This window comes from Ochotona curzoniae, unplaced genomic scaffold (assembly GCF_017591425.1).
Source record: "Ochotona curzoniae isolate NIBS_2020 unplaced genomic scaffold, NIBS_Ocur_1.0 contig_2210, whole genome shotgun sequence".
In the NCBI taxonomy this organism is placed as follows: domain Eukaryota; kingdom Metazoa; phylum Chordata; class Mammalia; order Lagomorpha; family Ochotonidae; genus Ochotona; species Ochotona curzoniae.
This window is the reverse complement of record NW_024465369.1, coordinates 38,820,737-38,840,259: the sequence shown is the minus strand read 5'-3', so window position 1 is coordinate 38,840,259 and position 19,523 is coordinate 38,820,737. Positions and strand designations below refer to the sequence as shown.

Below are 19,523 nucleotides of genomic sequence, written 5' to 3'. Positions count from 1 at the left end.
GGCATGATGTCAATTAGCAACAACCAAATGTTTCTTAAAAAACATTTAGATGTGCTTGATTCAGCAGCACATATACTAAAATTGGAACAATACAAAGAAGATTAGCATGGTCCCTGCATAAGGATGACATGCAAATTCGTGAAGTGTTCCATATTTTTAAAACCCATTTATGTGTATATATGCTAATTTCATAGGGCATTACCTTGCATGCTTTTCATTTCCTTGCTTTGTATATTATTTGTATTCATCAAGCTGATTCAGTATCTTCATTAGTTTGTCTTTGTTTACATATAAACCTTTTTGTCTTTTAAGTTCTAAGAAAGAGATCTGAAGAAGAGGAACCTAAAGTAGAACCTAAAAAAGTAGAAAAAATTAAAAAACCTGCAGGTAGGAACCTCAGTGCAATTTGTGAAATTATCTTTTAACAAGGCATACATTTATCAAAAGGTTTATCATGTAAACATAAATGAAGTCCAGTAGAAACATAGTTTCATATTTCATTCATCTGTGATGTATTCTGTGTTTTCATTGTCTGCTTTCTGTTTAAGCATATAGTTACTCTCAAATTCACCCACATATTTGTCTGCAATTCATCATTGTTACTTTGCTACACAAGTAATTGGGCTGGTTAAAGATCTCTTCATGGGAGGGTGAAGGCAAAGGATTCCTAAAATATGACAGATTTTAAGTGGGTCAGTTTCTGTGTTAGCCTATCCCCAAGGGCTCAAATTATTGGAACATAGTATAGAAATAATTTGGAGAGAGCGCATGAATGCTGATGGGTGCTAACCACAGGCAAGTGAGTGGGATGAAAGAAAAACCCATTGAGATAGGGTCACCAATATACATTCATTGATATAAATGTAAGATTTTATAAAAATCCATCAATTGAGCTTTTAGAAAATAGTATTTCAATATACTTTTGATGAGTTGATTTCTAAGTATTCATATCTTAACATTAAAAATTAACCTTGTTCTCATGAAGTACCAGAACCACCTCCAAAAGCTGTGGAAGAAGTTGAAGTTCCTCCAGCTACTGTTGAGAAAAAGGAAAGGAAAATTCCTGAACCAGCAAAAGGTATAAACCTAGGGGTAGTTCTTAGTTGCTCCTGAAAATGCAAACCTGTACCATTGAAAATATCATTGTTCTGGCATCTAAGCTTGAACACTGTCACCATCACAGGCAGATTCATTTTCTCGATCACTTTTCTTTTCTGTGTAGTTGGCTAATGGCCATGTATTTGATAAATAAATTACCAGAAAAGGATCTGTTTATGAGAAATAAGATGGATAACAACATTGTAGTAAAAAATATTGCCTTTTTATATTTTCCAAATATTTTGCTTAACACAAAAAGTAACCATAGACGAGATGCTTAATCTGATATCTGTATATGTGTAAGTCCCAACATGTTCCAAGGCATATTAAGCCTGCTGAACTTTGGTTTTGACTTTGTGAAAACGTGGAAAATTTGGTGATAAACTCATTGCTATGAATCATTTCAGTTCCTGAAATTAAGCCTGCAATACCTCTCCCCGGACCTGAACCCAAAGTAAAGCCTGAACCAGGTAAGCAAATTGGTCCTCACTCAGTGTCAACAAGCACGCTCCATGCTCCACACAAATAATGTTATACCTCACAAGAGCAGGTGAAAGCCAACATGCACCCAGTGATTTCTAATGTCACTCTAATTTGCTTAATATGTTATTATCTGCAAAACTATTGTTTAAAGAATTTAAAGTCACATTGGTAAAGGCAAACAGGCAACAAGTAAGGGATTTGGAAGTGACAGAAGCATTAATACGATGGGTATTTCTCAACAGAAGTGAAAACAATGAAACCTCCTCCAGTGGAGCCCGCCCCAACCCCCATCGCTGCCCCAGTCACAGCTCCAGTCGTGGGAAAGAAAACAGGTATTGATTCTACATTTCCCTTCTGCTAGTTTGCCCTAGTGACTTAATCAAAGGAATCAAACTTGATTAAAATTCATCACTTCTTTATGTCAAACATAGGCATGATTTAAACCTGGGAGTTTTAGGATGAAAAATTTTTAAGATTTTTATGTGTTGGAAAGGCACAGAGAGAGGGAGAAATAATAATAATTTTTAAAAGACAGCAATATATTCATCTACTAGTTCACTCCATAGATGACCACAATGTCCTGCACAGGGCCAGACAAAAACCAGGAGCTTCATCCACATGGGTGACAGGGGCCCAACCCCTTGGGCCATCTTCTGCTTTTCCCAGTACCATAAACAGGGAGCTGAATCAAAAGAGTAATTGGGACAGGACACAAGCCAGTACCCCCATGGGATGCTGGCATAACAGGTAGTGGCTGTGCCACAAGGCCAGCTCCTGTGTTTTGTTTGTTTGGTTTTTTTTCATCTGAAATGCTTCATCTTATCCCTCATCCCAGGTACATATTATATTTGATTGAAATATGTTTCTGTAAAATGCATCATTTCTTTCATATGCTTTGGGAATCAAGAAATTAATATATTTAGAGTTGATGAAAATTGAGAGCTAAACAAGCATCTACATAGAGGAATCCCATGCAGCTTCAAAATTCATTCATGTCCTATGAAATCATTTCTTTTTAAGACCTCACACTATGATACTGAAAAAGTTCTAGAAATGAATGGAATTGATGGTTGCACAACACTATGCACTTGCTTCATACAACTCAAGTGCACAGTTGAAAACAGAAAAAATGGTACTGTTTACATTAGATACAAGGTTAGAAAGGAAAAAAAGATCGTACCATTCAGACTTTAAGTCAATAATTATTTTAATGAATGTTCTTAATGGTACAACAATTTCAATTCCAAGCTTCCTAGATATATGGAAGCTACTTAGTAATTTATCACCTCGGAGATAATTTCAAACCCAAAAATGATATGATGTATAATTATGAATCATTAAGTATGCACCCTGACTAGTTGATCTTTTATTGATCATTTTAACCTTTTAAATTATTTAGAAATTTTTAAATCATTCAAATATGTAACTATACATTTATATATCATGTATTATATAAAATAATTTAGAAAAAAATATATAAAATCATCCCAAAATACATATGTTGTTCTTGTTAGATGACATGAAATGTATACATAAACCCTCTCTTTTTCCTTAGTCTTCCCCAGATATTTTTCTTTAACCCAAACATCAATAGAGAGGATTTGGTGACTTTTGGCCCATTTCCCCTTTTTCTTAGTGAGATTCTTGTTGACAAAACCTTTTTGTGGTTTACATAATCCATACATACGTACACAGCTATGATGCTGGGCTAGTTGGGCAGGAGCAAGCTCTTCCACAAAAGGCAACACAAGGAAGACTGTAAAGACACTTGCTTAAAGGACGTTCTAAAACTAAGTATGTTGACAGTTTATCTTAGTCAGATGAATCTCAGAATATGCCTTTTTAGCAGTAGTCAAAATATTTTCCTAGAAGTTACAAAAATGCATTAAAATGAATAATAAAGAGCACTGCTCACCCTTCATTACCTTCCATTCAACATAAAGTACATTTGAAACTGTTTAAATGCTGAATTTTATTTTGTTTTAGAAGCCAAACCTAAGGAGGAGGCTGCCAAGCCCAAAGGCCCCATCAAGGGTAAGACTCATTCTCATGTAACTGAATTATAACCCTTCATGCTATGAATTCCCAAGCTTTATACTTAAGAGCAAAATTTTTTTCCAAATTAACCTTTATTTCTAATTGATTCTGATAAAAATTCATATAACTTTTGACATTTCAAATAATCTCTTCCTAATATTGTGTAAGCAGATATTACAGATGTAATCAACTATATTTTAGCATAGTGAACATTGTAAGTTCCTAATTTCATTTTTCATAAGCACGATCCTTTTATACAACAGACAAAATAATTAGGAATTAATGTGCATATTTTATACTTACAATTAAAACTTCAGAAATTGAAGACCATTTAATATTTGTGGATTCCTTAAGTCATTCCACCTGATACAAGGCAGTATAAGCTCAAGTGTCCTTTCATTACCTGGTCTCTAACTTACTTTCTTGTCTTCCAATGGCTTTATTGCTCCCATTATCCACAGAATAGCCAAACAGATACTTTCTGGCACCTATGGAGATATTAAATCGGTTTTTATCTAACTTTGATTTAGGTGTAGCCAAAAAGACTCCTTCACCCATAGAAGCTGAAAGAAAAAAGTTAAGACCAGGGAGTGGTGGAGAGAAACCTCCGGATGAAGCCCCCTTCACCTACCAGCTAAAGGCTGTGCCGCTGAAGTTTGTGAAAGAGATCAAAGACATCGTGTTGAAAGAAGCAGAGTCTGTTGGCTCTTCTGCCATCTTTGAGTGTTTAGTCTCGCCCTCCACTGCAATCACAACCTGGATGAAGGATGGCAGCAATATCCGCGAGAGCCCCAAGCACAGGTTCATCGCAGATGGCAAAGACAGAAAGCTACACATCATTGACGTCCAGCTTTCCGATGCCGGCGAATATACCTGTGTGCTAAAGTTGGGAAATAAAGAGAAGACCTCCACAGCTAAACTGATTGTAGAAGGTAATTTTCAGTCTCTGAATGTGATCGGTACTGAACCTCCACGTAATAACCCTTCCTAGCTATAAAGTTTCGTATTACTGAGTAATATTTCATGGAAAATAGCACACATATTGAAATGTGGCCTGCAATTTCCCCCACAGAACTCCCTGTGCGTTTTGTCAAAACTCTGGAAGAAGAAGTCACAGTGGTCAAAGGGCAGCCTTTGTACTTGAGCTGTGAGTTGAACAAAGAGCGTGATGTGGTCTGGAGAAAGGACGGGAAAATCGTGGTGGAGAAGCCTGGCAGAATAGTGCCTGGGGTCATTGGCTTGATGAGGGCCCTCACCATCAATGATGCCGACGACACGGATGCCGGGACCTACACAGTGACTGTGGAGAATGCCAACAACCTGGAATGTTCCTCTTGTGTGAAAGTAGTCGGTGAGTTCTTGGCCAGGAAATGTTGTTCTGCTTGTTACTACCCTAAGAATGTGGAAGAAGGGACTTCCTTTCCCAGTGCCTGAGTCTCAGAAATCTCTAAGAGAGCATATCAAGACTGATTATGTCCAGTTTCCATTTGGTTCTATTCCTGAAATTTGCTGCAGACATAATTCATATTGCTTGTTTTACTTACCAAGATCATGATTAATTCTCTGGCCTCATTTCCATGCAGAAATCATTAGAGAGTGGCTCGTGAAACCCATACGTGATCAGCATGTGAAACCCAAGGGGACGGCTGTTTTCGCTTGTGATATAGCCAAGGATACGCCAAACATTAAGTGGTTTAAAGGCTATGATGAAATCCCCATGGAGCCAAATGATAAGACTGAGATCATCAAAGAGGGAAATCATCTGTTCCTCAAGGTCAAGAATGCCACGCCAGAAGATATCGATGAATACGCAGTGGAAATTGAAGGGAAGAGATACCCTGCCAAGCTCACCCTTGGAGGTACCAACATCTTACCTTTTCTTCCAAAAGATGAGTTTTGTGTGTATACAGCAAAATAATGCACATCATATCCAAAAGCAAAGCATTGCCTAAAGCATTATGTTACTTTATTCCTGCTCCATGCAGAGCGTGAGGTTGAACTGCTTAAACCGATAGAAGATGTCACCATTTATGAGAAAGAAAGCGCAAGCTTTGATGCAGAAATCTCAGAAGCAGACATTCCAGGGCAATGGAAACTGAAGGGAGAACTTCTAAGACCCTCACCTGTAAGTAGTTTCCCATTGTAAGTAGTCTGTTATGTGAAATAACTGCATTCTGACTCCAAATATTCAGATTTGGTGTAATACTGAAAGGTCACACTGGGCTCCTAAACCTCAAAGAAGGGGAAAAATTTGATACACTGTTTGTGAACAATTGAGACAAATTCTGAAATGTTGAAAGATGTTCTATTTATTTCTAGTAGCAGCAATTCTTAAAACACTATGGAAATTTGTCTCTGAAGCTTGTTTCCCTTAGTATTTGTATGCAGTAAATTCCCTAACCATAAATACTGTTTTTCAGACTTGTGAGATCAAAACAGATGGTGGAAAGCGCTTCTTGACATTGCACAAAGTCAAACTAGACCAAGCTGGAGAAGTCCTCTACCAGGCACTTAATGCAGTGACGACTGCCATTCTGACTGTGAAAGGTACTGTGCTCTCAAAACTCAGCTTCATTCCATGTTCTTCCATATTCTGAAAAAAAAAAAAAACTCATTTGTAATGTTTGGTTTTGCAGAAATCGAACTGGACTTTGCTGTCCCTCTGAAGGATGTCACCGTTCCAGAGAAACGACAAGCTCGATTTGAGTGTGTCCTCACCCGAGAGGCCAATGTTATTTGGTCTAAAGGGCCTGACATAATCAAGGCATCTGACAAATTTGACATCATTGCCGATGGAAAGAAACACATTCTTGTTATCAATGACTCTCGTTTTGATGATGAAGGAGTCTACACAGCTGAGGTGGAGGGCAAGAAGTCCTCAGCACAGCTGTTTGTTACAGGTAAGAGCTGTTCCATATCTAGGCACACATATGTGTTACATTCAAGATAGAACCCAGGGGCAGAAAGCTGACATAGAAGTTAAGGCATCTACCCTAACCCTAATAAGTGCTTTGGTTTGAGTTCCAGCTCTGCTCCTGGTACCAGCTTCCTGCTAATACAGGCCACGAGAGGCAGTGGGTGAAGACTCAAGTAATTTGGGAGACCTAGGTTGAGTTTCTCTAGCTCACTCTCTCCCAAACTTACTTTCTCTCCTCCTCCTTCCTCTTCTTTCTCTCTTTATCTCTCATTGACTCTCTCATTAACAACCCCCCCCACACACACACACACAAAAGCATTCTTAAGTTTTTCAAATGGAGGATTGGTCCATTCAAAGAGGTGCCATGTAAAATGATTCCTTTTTACCCAGGCAGATTAGAATGGAATTAGTCTGAAGGTGAATATCCTGTCTGAGAATAGTATACACATTTGCCTTACAGGTATAAGATTGAAGTTCATGTCACCTCTTGAAGACCAAACAGTAAAAGAAGGCGAAACAGCAACTTTTGTCTGTGAGCTTTCCCATGAAAAGATGCATGTATCCTGGTTTAAAAATGATGTCAAGCTCCACACAAGCAGAACGGTACTCATGTCGTCTGAGGGCAAAACTTACAAACTGGAAATAAAAGAAGTGACTCTGGATGATATATCTCAGATCAAGGCCCAAGTCAAGGACCTAAGCTCTACAGCACAGCTCAAAGTCTTAGGTAAATGTGACCAACTACTGGAGTCAGTCACTGAATGGTGAGAATGGGTGAGGATGCTCTGACAGCCAGTGACTCTTGAATAAGCTTGCCTTTTCCTGTCCTGCTAATTTTTCAGAGGCCGACCCCTATTTCACTGTGAAATTACATGACAAAACCGGAGTCGAGAAGGATGAGATTATTCTGAAGTGTGAAGTGAGCAAAGATGTGCCAGTGAAATGGTTCAAAGATGGAGAGGAGATTGTACCTTCACCCAAACATTCCATCAAAACGGACGGCCTGCGCCGCATCTTAAAGATCAAGAAGGCAGAACTCAAAGATAAAGGCGAATATGTGTGTGACTGTGGCACAGACACAACTAAAGCCAATGTTACCGTTGAGGGTGAGTGAATCAGAAACAAGAACTGTCTTCTACCTGTACTTCCAGCTTACTTGAGAGTCATATAACAAAACTTGGTGTCTTTTCAGCTCGACTCATAAAAGTGGAAAAACCTCTGTATGGAGTAGAAGTATTTGTTGGTGAAACAGCTCGCTTTGAAATTGAACTTTCTGAACCTGATGTCCATGGCCAGTGGAAGCTAAAAGGAGAACCTTTGACTGCTTCCCCTGTAAGTCAAGATTAGCTAATTCTATGGGTGAAAAGATGTGAAATTTCCCAGCGGTTTGCAGTAATAACCATTTATGTATATGGTCTTTCTTTCCTTCTAACCCTCCAAACAGGACTGTGAAATCATTGAAGATGGCAAGAAGCATATTCTAGTCCTTTATAACTGTCAGCTGGATATGACTGGAGAAGTTTCTTTCCAGGCTGCCAATGCAAAGTCTGCAGCCAATCTCAAAGTGAAAGGTACACTTTGCTAGCCAACCACCTTTTTGTATTGCCTTTCAAGACTTCATTTGAAGACCCTGAACTGATCCAGAATGATGAGCAGAAATGTGTTCTGACTTCACCATTCTGTCTTCTTCTTTCAGAATTGCCACTAATATTCATCACTCCTCTCAGTGATGTTAAAGTCTTTGAGAAGGATGAGGCTAAATTTGAGTGTGAAGTTTCCAGGGAGCCAAAAACATTCCGTTGGCTAAAAGGAACCCAAGAAATTGCAAGTGATGACAAATTTGAGCTGATAAAAGATGGCACAAGGCACTCAATGATAATCAAATCAGCTGCTTTTGAAGATGAAGCAAAATACATGTTTGAGGCTGAAGATAAGCGCACCAGTGGCAAACTGATCATTGAAGGTCAATGTTTTCATCAGATGAACCACATCTAAGATGATTCTTGTTTGCTTTTACTTAAATACTTCTTCCTTCAGATGTTGATTCACGCATCATTTTTCTCTTAACAGGAATCCGCCTCAAATTCCTTACCCCTCTCAAAGATGTGACAGCCAAAGAAAGGGAAAGTGCCGTGTTCACTGTGGAGTTGTCTCATGACAACATCCCAGTTAGCTGGTTCAAGAATGACCAACGCCTGCACACCAGCAAGCGGGTCTCAATGCAAGATGAAGGAAAAACTCATTCAATCACATTCAAAGACCTCTCTATTGATGACACCTCCCAAATCAGAGTAGAAGCGATGGGGATAAGCTCAGAAGCTAAACTCACTGTGCTCGGTAGGTCTACACTAAAAGCAGTAGGAATTTGTGGTGTATCTATTACAATGTCTTCTGTATGTTCTATCACATGAATGCAGCCCTGAGCCTTAGGAAGCCATCACGTATATAGCTGGGCTTATTTCTAAGTTGTCTTTTATCAAAAATAGGAGGATTTTTAAGTAATGAAGATTTTATCTTAGCCCCACACAATAGCTAGCTAAAATTGAATTTAAACTATTAATTATTCGTTAATTAGTCATTGATTCCTATGGCATTTAAAATAACTATACATCTTCCATTTATCAAATATTGCTTCAAGGAAAAGTTTTTTGAAGTTTTAATGAGAGAGAATAGCTTAGAACTTACATTAATAAACATCACTTTTCAGGCTCCTTAATATCAAGAAGATTAAAAATAAAATTGAATATATCTATGTGTATAGACACTGTTAAAGAAAAACTAAAAAAAAATGAAAATCTGAAAGTTTGAAGTTAATCTACCTTTATATAATAGGGATGCCAAAAAGTTAGCAATTTTTAAAAAAAGTTAAATAATAAAATACTTAAGTAGACTATAGATGGTTTGCATTTTGATAAATCAATCCCATGCACTGATTCCTTTTCTCTTGTTAGTAGAACTTTTGAATGCCAATGTATTAACTGATTAACACTTGGGACAGTAAATACACACCCAGCGTTTCTGAGCTGCCTGCTAAGGGGTTCTCACGTATGTTTGCCCTGCAGAGGGAGATCCATACTTCACAGGAAAACTTCAAGATTACACCGGTGTAGAGAAGGATGAAGTGATTCTTCAGTGTGAAATCAGCAAAGCAGATGCACCAGTGAAATGGTTTAAGGATGGCAAGGAAATAAAACCATCCAAAAATGTTGTTATTAAGGCAGATGGCAAAAAACGTATGCTAATCCTAAAGAAAGCCTTGAAATCAGATATTGGACAGTATACCTGTGACTGTGGAACAGACCAGACCTCAGGAAAGCTTGACATTGAAGGTAAGGAAATCTCCATGGGTTTCATTCTTATACCTGCTGGGAATTATTTCTGCCAGAGACTAACTGCCAATGCTGACCATCCACTTTTGCAGATCGGGAAATTAAACTGGTTCGACCGTTGTACAGTGTGGAGGTGATAGAGACGGAGACAGCTCGCTTTGAAACCGAAATCTCAGAAGATGACATCCATGCCAACTGGAAGCTCAAGGGAGAGGCGTTACTCCAAACACCTGTAAGGCTATTTCTGAGCTTGTCAACACCCCGAGGAGCTGTATGAAATAGGAAAGGACAGGCGAAAAGTCAGAGTGCATGCTAGGCATTTAAAACACAGTATCGGCTTCTCCAACAGACCTTACGTCAAAGAAAGATAACAGCACCTAAGAATGGGCTAAACGAGCACATACCCATTATTCCTGGACCACCAAATGAGGACAGTGTTGTAGTTACTCTGTCATGGTGTTAATTTGTTTGAAAGAACTAACAAGAATAAATGCATTAACTTTACTTCACAGAAAATAAAAGAGCTCAATGTTACATGAAGTTTCTTAGCCCTTGAAATACTTTTTTTTTATTCTGCCGTTCTTAACCAAAAAAAAAGTGTCAAAAGACAATGATTTTCTAAGAAATTTTCCCTTGTTTTGTTATAGGATTGTGAGATTAAAGAAGAAGGCAAAATACACTTTCTCATTTTGCACAACTGCCGCCTGGATCAGACGGGTGGGGTGGATTTCCAAGCCGCCAATGTTAAATCTAGTGCCCACCTCCGAGTTAAGCGTAAGCATTTGGGGTTTTTATTTTTTTGGTTTTTTAGTTGTTTGTTTGTTTGTTTGTTTGTTTTTTGGTTTTTTTTCTGAAAATTGAACATATACTATATATTCTTAACGTGAGTACACCTAATTGGAATTCACTAGAAAATATTATGGAAGTTCAAATTTCAACTTTCTTGTATTTCCTTGATATCCTAATATAGACATGTTCAAAATTGAAATTTCATTGACCCTGCCATCTGCACAGAAAGAATATGAGCAAGGCAGATTTTCCTATACTATAATCCCTTCCTTCAATACAACCCAAAAAGCCTCAAAGCCCGAAGTGCTCAAGTGGCTGTGTAACTGTAACACCATAAAGACAAACCTTGCTGTGTGGACATTTCAGATTCAAAAAAGCAAGACAGAGAACAGGAAGCTAACATTTTTGGAAGGTGCAAAGTGTTTGATGGACACAGGCAGGCGATGTGACAGCGGGGTCCCGGGCCTCTCCCAATCAGAGTCTAAGTTATTTTGGAAGTGCATGCCTTATGTAGCAAGAGAACTTGACGCCTGGCCGGGGGACAGATGCAGAGCAGGTTTTCTTGCTGACCTTGTACATTCGAGCCCCAAGGGCCCCTACAAATAGCGGCTCTCCAGCGACTGGAGCTCTCCCTTTCTCAGCACCATGGGGCCCCATGCACAGGAGCGATAGAACAGCGGCCGGTCCTCTTCCTCTTTCCTTCCTGGAGAAGGCAAACATGGAGATTCACAACTAAGTCTACATCCGTTCTTTTGGAATTACAAAATGAGTAACGCGAAGCTGTTCCTTTCCTCTCGTAAAGCTCGGGTAATTGGCCTTTTGCGGCCCCTGAAGGATGTCACCGTGACGGCAGGGGAAACAGCCACCTTCGACTGTGAACTTTCTTACGAAGACATCCCAGTGGAATGGTATCTCAAAGGAAAGAAACTAGAGCCCAGCGACAAGGTAAAAAGCGGGCACACAGCTGCCTTGTGGTGCCCCACTCCTCACCCCCTCCCCGCCACCGTACTTTTTTCTCCTAAGCTCTTCCACCTTTGCTTGCATAGTCCTTATTCCCGTGCTTTCTCCATTCCACCTGCCCACCTTCTACTTTCCGCTCCTACCTCTGCCCTAATTACTTCTGAAATTGTAAGACAGATTTGTAATATTTAAGGGGGGATCACCCAGATGATATTTTTATTGAAATATAATTAAAATGTAAAGGAAGATCAAAGTTGAGGTTTTCCCTTTTTTTAAAGACACAAAAGCATTAGTTATCAATAAGAATTTGACCAGGCAGAAACCAGCTAGAAATAAAAAGGCTTTCTGACTGCGTGCTCTGCAATAGTGATGCACATTAAATTTTGTGACTAGTTGTCTCCATACTATCTAGAGTTCTGCATATAAGGAGATTAAGGGTAGAAGATTGGAATTCCATTTCAGGCAGTTGATCAAGTAGTTGAGATAACTTCTGGGCGGATCTGCTCTTCAAGCACTTCTCCAAAGCTATTTTTAACCCTCCAAGGGCTTTGGGCTGTGCAAATTCTGGAATGCAAGGGGACTATTTAAAGTACAACTGATGGTACTGACAAGAAAAAGAATACAGTGATTATCCATGAACATGAGTAAGTGTATTAGATGGTTTAGTAAGTAACCAGTGTCTAGTCTTGTCCTTAACTTTTTCTAAAATGTTACACATCAAGCAACCGCTTTTATATATAGCTAGACAGAAAATATAATCGGCCTAAATTGTGCATTTTGCTTTCATAAATAATATACATATTTAACATATTTTGTAATTGACCATTAATTCTTAATTCTAGAAATAAGGTATGTTGAAAGTGTTCAGCATTAGGTAGAAATAAGGTAGAGAACTACATTAATCATGACATTTCTCCCAATTTTTATAAATAATATTCAATACAAATAATATGATAAATCAAATATTGAGAATTTAAGGCTATATTTTAAAAGGGTTTGAGTTGATTGAACTCATAAAGTTGATTAGTCTCAGCAACCGCTCTAGAACAAAAACAGGGACGGTATTCTACAAAGTGATTAAAAGAGAATTCGGTAACAGGCATCTTTCTACCAAGTAGAGGAAAACGGTACATTCAAATTGTAGAATAAGAGCTAAGTCACTTATCAGAAAACCGTCCTACAGTTAAGTGTTGCAAAAACTGAACTGGATAGCCAAACTTATCTTACTATATATTTATATATGTAATATGTTATCATATATAATATATATGTATTTACTATATATAACTACTAAATTGTCTTTTGTTCAAATTAAGAGCTATTCTTAATTGAAAATCAGTCTCTGTTATACTGTTAAGCATGTACTATTTTAATTTTTCAATGTAGATTCCTAAAGATCTTGCAATTTTGTACTAAAAAAATCTTACTGTCTTTAAAATATTTTTCTGTAGTTAGAAGGGATCAGCTTACTAGAATTCTATAGGGCCCCTTGGTATGTCCCCTCACATAGGAATTTTAATCCTCTACTGCAGCCCCCCAAAATATATCAGCCATTTAAGAATTTAGTCTTACATTACTTACATGACTATTTGAAAATGCATTTAAATATAAACTTTGATGTAATATGGCCTTTTTTTTTTCACTTTTTTTCTTTTTCATGATAGAGTACCTTAAGCTCAGGGAATTTCCCCTTTTACCCTTCATCACCTCTAATCATTTTAATATATTATAAAGGCTCTGTTTAGGTTAGATCTGTTGTAACAAATAGGCTCTTGTCAATTTATTTAGACCTTTGCTCTATTTTGCAAAAAAAGTTTAATCTCTAATATTTTAACAATAAATCAAAAACATGTTATAAGAATAAGAAATGATGGAAAAGTTATGTGGTTTTGGCTACAAACCTGAGAAAGAACCACTACTACTAAAATATTTTAGCTTTTAATAGTTTTGCATTTCATAGTTTGATCACTGCATAATATGACAATGTTTCTTCTATAAGAAATTTAAATAACCATTACTATTTTCTTAAATTGGTTTATTTTTCTAATGCACTTATTTATTTTTCCCTTTAAAATATTTGAGATACACTACGTGCAAGGTATTTATTGAGAACTGTTGTGTTCTGAATGTTATGTATGTGGTAATAGAGAATATTCTAGAGTACCCTCAGAGGACTTTAGGTGATAAAACAGTGTATTAATAAATGAAACATATCTGTAAATGAATTTACAACTCAGTTAAAAACTGAGGTTTCTTTATAAATGCACTTACATTTTCAAAATTTACAATAAAAATTTATGTTCATCATTAATAAGCAAATTATCTGTTGAAGCAATTTTCCCTTGAATGGTTAGCTAAGTTCCTAGGGCGTATCTTTTTTTTTTTTTAAGCCTTATTTAATTTTTATTGCAAAGGCAAATTTAAAGAGAAAAGGAGAGAAAAATACCTTCCATCCTGTGGTTTACTCCCCAGTGGCTGCAATGGCTAGAGCTGCGTGGATCCAAAGCCAGGATCTAGGAGCAGCTTCGGGTCTCCCACGTGAGTGCAGAGTCCCAGGATTCTCCTGAAGCCCACCACTGTTCTCGCAGGCCACAAGCAGGCTGGTGGATGGAAGTAGAGCAGCCAGGATGTGAACCAGTGACCTTGTAGGATCCTAGTACTTGAGGGGGGAGGATTAGTCATTTGAGCTGTTGTGCTAGGCCTCTAGGGCATATCTTAATTATTCTCTTGTATTTGATGTTTATTACATTGTTTGGCCCTTCTCAACTGAAAGAAATTATATAAATAACCATGTCCAGAATTTAATTAAGAAAAACACCTTTAGATGAAATTATATTCTTGATTTTTTTCCTTTGCGTAATTTACATTACTCCTGTGTCTAAATGAACTCTCCAGTGGCACAAAATTCTACCTCAGTGTCAGGCAATAGCTTCTTAGAAATTTTGCTAATTCTCTTATACATGACCCTATTTGTAGTACCACTGATACCTGATTTTCCAGCCCAAATACAAAAAACAAGCAAAAAGACTCAACATCTTCATTTGCAGTTTTAAATTGCAGTTTTGATTTTCTTAAAAATTAAGAAATTGTGCCAATCAATTTAAACATAGGTTTCATGGTTTGCAAAATATAGAATTGCCAAAATTATTTTTAAGGATTCATGTGTTTATTTGTAAAGTAGAGTGACAAAGAGGCAGAAAAACAGAAAGAAAAAAGGAGGGAGAGAGAGCCTCCAGCTGTTGATTATTTTTTCACATGGCTGCAAATATGCTGGAGCTATGCCAGGCTGAAAGCATGACCCAGGAACTCCATCCAGATCTCTCAGGATGGAAGGAGCTCCAGCCAGCATCTGTTGCTTTCCCAGGCATATTAGCAACAAGTTGGATTAGAACTGAAGCAGCCAAGAGCTGAACTGGTGCTCTGACCAGGAGTGCCTCTGCACCACAATGCCAACCTCGAATTCCTGAAATTATTGAAAGAGTTTAACCCACTGTTGCGTGGCAAGTCCCTTGTATTTACAAAATATGGTTTACTTGCTGCGTACTGTCCCCCTTCATCATTTTTTTTCTTCCTTTCCTAACAGTTTCTCAAAATTCTTTCTTTATGTATGCAAATGAAGTAACAATAATAAACACTATATTTGTATATATGTGTAAATAAGATCACAATTTAAACAAGCAATTGACATGTAGTTTCAACATAGAAGACTACCCACTAACTATGTAAAGGTTTATAAAATATTATCTTAAGCTTTCAAATTAGAAGCTAAAAGAATTTTAAATACATATATGGAACCGTATCATAAAATGATAATAATAACAGAAGATTTTAAAATATGTATAGGATTATAAAATCACTTGGAAAACACGATTTCAAACTCTTTAAGTGAAGTAAATGTACCTTCATATGGATTGCGCTTTCCCAGGTGCTTAAAACCACTTTTTTTTTTAATATGTAAAAAACTAGGTGGTTCCACGTTCAGAAGGAAGAGTTCATACACTTACACTGAGGGATGTAAAACTAGAAGATGCTGGGGAAGTCCAACTAACAGCAAAGGATTTCAAGACTCATGCCAACCTCTTTGTGAAAGGTAATTATAAAGCATGCTTTTAAGATATATATAATTTATATGTATATATGCGTGTATATATATACATAAATAATGCCATAGGTCTAAAAATAATGCCAACTCTCAATTACTCTACAGTGAATACCATAGATCATTAAAATCAACCAAATTGGCAAAAGTCTAGTTCTACATTAGTGTAGCAAAATATTTCACAAATTATTTTTCTAAGTGTCAAAACGCCAATTTGACAACATAGGTTTTACTTCCTCTTTTTTTTCCCTATGATTTTATTTGATAATAAATCTTCCTTTTAAAAACAGCTGGAGGAAGCATTATTATTCAATCCAGGTTCATCCTTTTTTAAACGAAGAGTTGGCTATTATTTCCTTGTTTTATAGTTTATGAAAATGGTTTTCCTCTGTACATACAAATAATGATTAAAACATCATTATTAGAGGAAAACATCTGAATTGAATCAAATCTTGCAAATGAATCTTGGAAAAGAAAAAGCCTGGAGTGGCCGGAGAAAGGTTGAGGAGACACTGAAAGTCTTGGAGAACAAGAGGCAAACACTTGGCTAATGAGTATGATTCTTTCAGAACCCCCAGTTGAATTCACTAAACCTCTTGAGGACCAGACGGTCGAAGAGGAAGCCACTGCAGTGTTGGAGTGTGAAGTTTCCAGAGAAAATGCTAAAGTGAAATGGTTCAAAAATGGGACAGAAATCCTCAAAAGCAAGAAATATGAAATTGTTGCTGATGGCAGGGTCAGAAAGCTTATTATACATGATTGTACCCCAGAGGATATTAAAACATACACTTGCGATGCTAAGGATTTTAAGACTTCCTGTAACCTGAATGTTGTGCGTAAGTATTCTTACGTGGGACTTTACATTTGCAACTCTTTGGTAACAACAACAAAATCACTTTGTGCATGCTTGTCTTGGCAACTTACAGTGTCAATGCTGACCTAACATGCCACTCTGTATTTGACAAAAGATCTTTAGTTATATGGGATCTGGTGACACACTTTTTAAAGCATTCTTGCCTCACACTGAACAGTGACCTGATGCATTTGTTATCTACATGGGACAAGCCTGTATGAATACTCCAATATGGATGAGAACAAGCTGAATAAGAAAAGGTTAACAAGGATCCTTTCATTTTCAAAATGAAATTTAAAGTGGTTTCCACATGGAAGAAAAATGAATTTTCAGGCATGAGGAATAACTAGAAAATGAGTATGACATTTCAGTTTGAATATAAGCATTCCTGAGGTCTGCTGTAATATGAAAAATCTCATTCAAATAATTCCATCTCCAAAAATAAGAATAAATGAAAAGATGGAGCAAGGTCCAGATTCTTTAAGCCCTGGATTTTATGAATGAAGAGAGCTCTACTGATTTTTAGGCTGACTTCATCCCTTTGGGAAAAACAGCTTTTCTCAAAAATGCACATGCTAGCTTATGTTTCTCATTCACTCGCTTGCCTGCTGGTGCCATTTTTCAGTGAGCATTTTAATGCAGTGTTTGGTTTAGTTGCTTCCCAGTAGCTTTGATTGTGCTTCATACATGCCAAATCGCCCTATTCTTTTCATTCTGTGGTTGCTCTGTTGAAGCCCATGTTACAGTAGCTTCTTGGGTCTCCTTCCCCTGGGCATCTACCTTCACTCCAAGAAGACTGAGCTGCAACAAGTGCATCTTTTCAAGCCTGTTGGCCACCTTTGTCCTAGAGTCTGACTGATCAAGATCATCTGGGAAAGGACTGACAAGGAGGTTTAACAAAGGACAAAGGGGAAGTGCCCTAGCCCAGACGTCAGCTGTGTTCATTCCAGAGAGAAGGCAACAGAAGTTAAAAATCAAACAAACAAACAAAAAAAAACTGCCCTCCCATACAAAACACATCACTTCATCACACTAGTAGCCTTTTATGCTTGACTTACATGTGATGTCTTTGGAGCTGAGTTTAGAGAAAAAAAAAATAACTAAATATGCAAATTCAATTAAAGACTCATGGCTTGTAGCCATAGAATAAGCTGGTCATAATACTTCAAGATGCTTTATCATGAAATTCTGCTAACTTCTCAAAGACTATGCTGGTTGCCTTAATCAAGACAATGTTTCTTTGCCACTGGTGCTTCTATTGACAACATCTTTCAAATCTCGGGTAGTATCACTGAAATTTTTCTTCTAACCATCATTCAAAAGAACTGAGCTGGCTCTCTAATGTGTACATCTAATTATAACTAAAGTACAAAATGTAGTATAGATATAGTCGTAATAGTAGCAACATATCATTGCCTGAATGAGAACTCCAAGTGATTTCAGATGTAGTCATCGCCTATTAAGATGAAAAAAAGCCATGCAAAAGATTCACTTTTTCTTAATGTACCTGAGTAAATTTCCAGAAACCTCGTTTTGAATTCTAATGAAATTCTCTTACAGCTCCTCATGTGGAATTCTTACGACCACTCACTGATCTTCAAGTTAAAGAAAAAGAAATGGCCCGGTTTGAGTGTGAAATTTCCAAAGAAAATGCTAAGGTTTGTGATTATCTACCTGTTATTTTGGATAGTCAGATAACTTGTTCCCTTTTGCACAACGGAGCAAGAACTTCCCAAAAAAGTCTTTCAGTGTTGACCGCTTCCTTTTTATTTCCTCATGCACTGAAAGCTACTACTGTCCCTTTGAAGATTATTTTAATATGAAATATATTCTTGACTTAATTGTTCACCCTTTAATGTTATTCATTTTCTGTTGCTTGAAAAACACTGGATTCTCACCAGTAAATGTAGATATTCTGGATTTGACTTCTATGAAATTGAGGACTTGAATGGCTTTGATTTTTAAAAAGGCAACATTTTCACATGTGTCAAATCAGAACTGGTTGCCATCAACTATCATTAAAATTTCTCACACTTGGAATCTCATCTTACATATCCAAGGAGTTAGTCTGCATGATGTATAAGACCTTCAGTTGCTGGAAACATACAATCCCATTGCTTTTAATAATTAATAATATTGTAATAACAGTTCACCTAGAAATAAGCAAGTTTTTCCTTGTATGGGTTTTATTAGATTTTTATCGGTCACTTTCGTTCTTTGTATTTTACCAATTAAGTCTTATAAGTTGGATTTCAGAAAAATTCAGCAACATAGTTTGTCTTAGGGATGGCTATGTAAAGGAATAACCTAAAAAGTGATTAAGAAATCTGTTTATCATAGGTCCAATGGTTTAAAGATGGTGCTGAAATTAAAAAGGGCAAGAAGTATGACATCATATCCAAGGGAGCAGTGCGCATTCTTGTTGTCAACAAATGTCTGCTGAATGATGAAGCAGAATATTCCTGTGAAGTAAGAACGGCAAGAACATCGGGCATGTTGACAGTCCTGGGTAAGGCAGAAGTCTTTCTTTGCACACATATATGTTTCTGTAAAGAGTCAAAATTCCCAGTTTTACAAAGTTTTTTTTTTTTCAAACTTTCCTGCAGAAGAAGAAGCTATCTTTACCAAAAATCTTGCCAACATTGATGTTAATGAAACAGACACCATAAAACTGGTTTGTGAAGTCTCCAAGCCTGGAGCCGAAGTGATTTGGTACAAAGGAGATGATGAGATCATTGAAACAGGAAGATTTGAAATACTTACTGATGGAAGAAAGAGAATCCTTGTCATTCAGAATGCACATCTTGAAGATGCTGGCGACTACAACTGCAGACTTCCAAGTTCTCGAACTGATGGCAAAGTCAAAGTACATGGTATGAAAATCACAATTAATAATATTTTCAAAAACAGTTCATACTTGTTACATTTTAAAGTACAAATGTGTAAGTTTTAATTATC

At 37.1% G+C, this 19,523-nt stretch overlaps 1 protein-coding gene and 1 non-coding gene across 6 annotated transcripts in view; both read left to right on the top strand.

The window, feature by feature from the left end:
• The window catches only part of TTN (titin), a 262,852-nt gene that overhangs the window by 148,573 nt on the left and 94,756 nt on the right, over positions 1 to 19,523 (top strand). For all 5 annotated transcript variants that reach the window (XM_040971803.1, XM_040971802.1, XM_040971801.1 and 2 more), the window contains 26 exons: positions 313 to 387; positions 986 to 1,078; positions 1,506 to 1,568; positions 1,824 to 1,913; positions 3,568 to 3,615; positions 4,149 to 4,550; positions 4,691 to 4,969; positions 5,202 to 5,477; positions 5,604 to 5,743; positions 6,039 to 6,165; positions 6,255 to 6,518; positions 6,996 to 7,262; positions 7,378 to 7,641; positions 7,728 to 7,867; positions 7,980 to 8,106; positions 8,232 to 8,498; positions 8,606 to 8,872; positions 9,598 to 9,864; positions 9,957 to 10,096; positions 10,512 to 10,638; positions 11,456 to 11,598; positions 15,580 to 15,703; positions 16,282 to 16,548; positions 18,126 to 18,223; positions 18,906 to 19,074; positions 19,172 to 19,438. In XM_040971803.1, the coding sequence (XP_040827737.1) occupies positions 313 to 387; positions 986 to 1,078; positions 1,506 to 1,568; positions 1,824 to 1,913; positions 3,568 to 3,615; positions 4,149 to 4,550; positions 4,691 to 4,969; positions 5,202 to 5,477; positions 5,604 to 5,743; positions 6,039 to 6,165; positions 6,255 to 6,518; positions 6,996 to 7,262; positions 7,378 to 7,641; positions 7,728 to 7,867; positions 7,980 to 8,106; positions 8,232 to 8,498; positions 8,606 to 8,872; positions 9,598 to 9,864; positions 9,957 to 10,096; positions 10,512 to 10,638; positions 11,456 to 11,598; positions 15,580 to 15,703; positions 16,282 to 16,548; positions 18,126 to 18,223; positions 18,906 to 19,074; positions 19,172 to 19,438 (4,791 nt within the window). The remainder of the gene's footprint in view (positions 1 to 312; positions 388 to 985; positions 1,079 to 1,505; positions 1,569 to 1,823; positions 1,914 to 3,567; positions 3,616 to 4,148; positions 4,551 to 4,690; positions 4,970 to 5,201; positions 5,478 to 5,603; positions 5,744 to 6,038; positions 6,166 to 6,254; positions 6,519 to 6,995; positions 7,263 to 7,377; positions 7,642 to 7,727; positions 7,868 to 7,979; positions 8,107 to 8,231; positions 8,499 to 8,605; positions 8,873 to 9,597; positions 9,865 to 9,956; positions 10,097 to 10,511; positions 10,639 to 11,455; positions 11,599 to 15,579; positions 15,704 to 16,281; positions 16,549 to 18,125; positions 18,224 to 18,905; positions 19,075 to 19,171; positions 19,439 to 19,523) is intronic.
• LOC121150994 lies at positions 52 to 158 on the top strand. Its single transcript, XR_005883086.1, has one exon. It is a non-coding gene; the product is annotated as a U6 spliceosomal RNA (small nuclear RNA).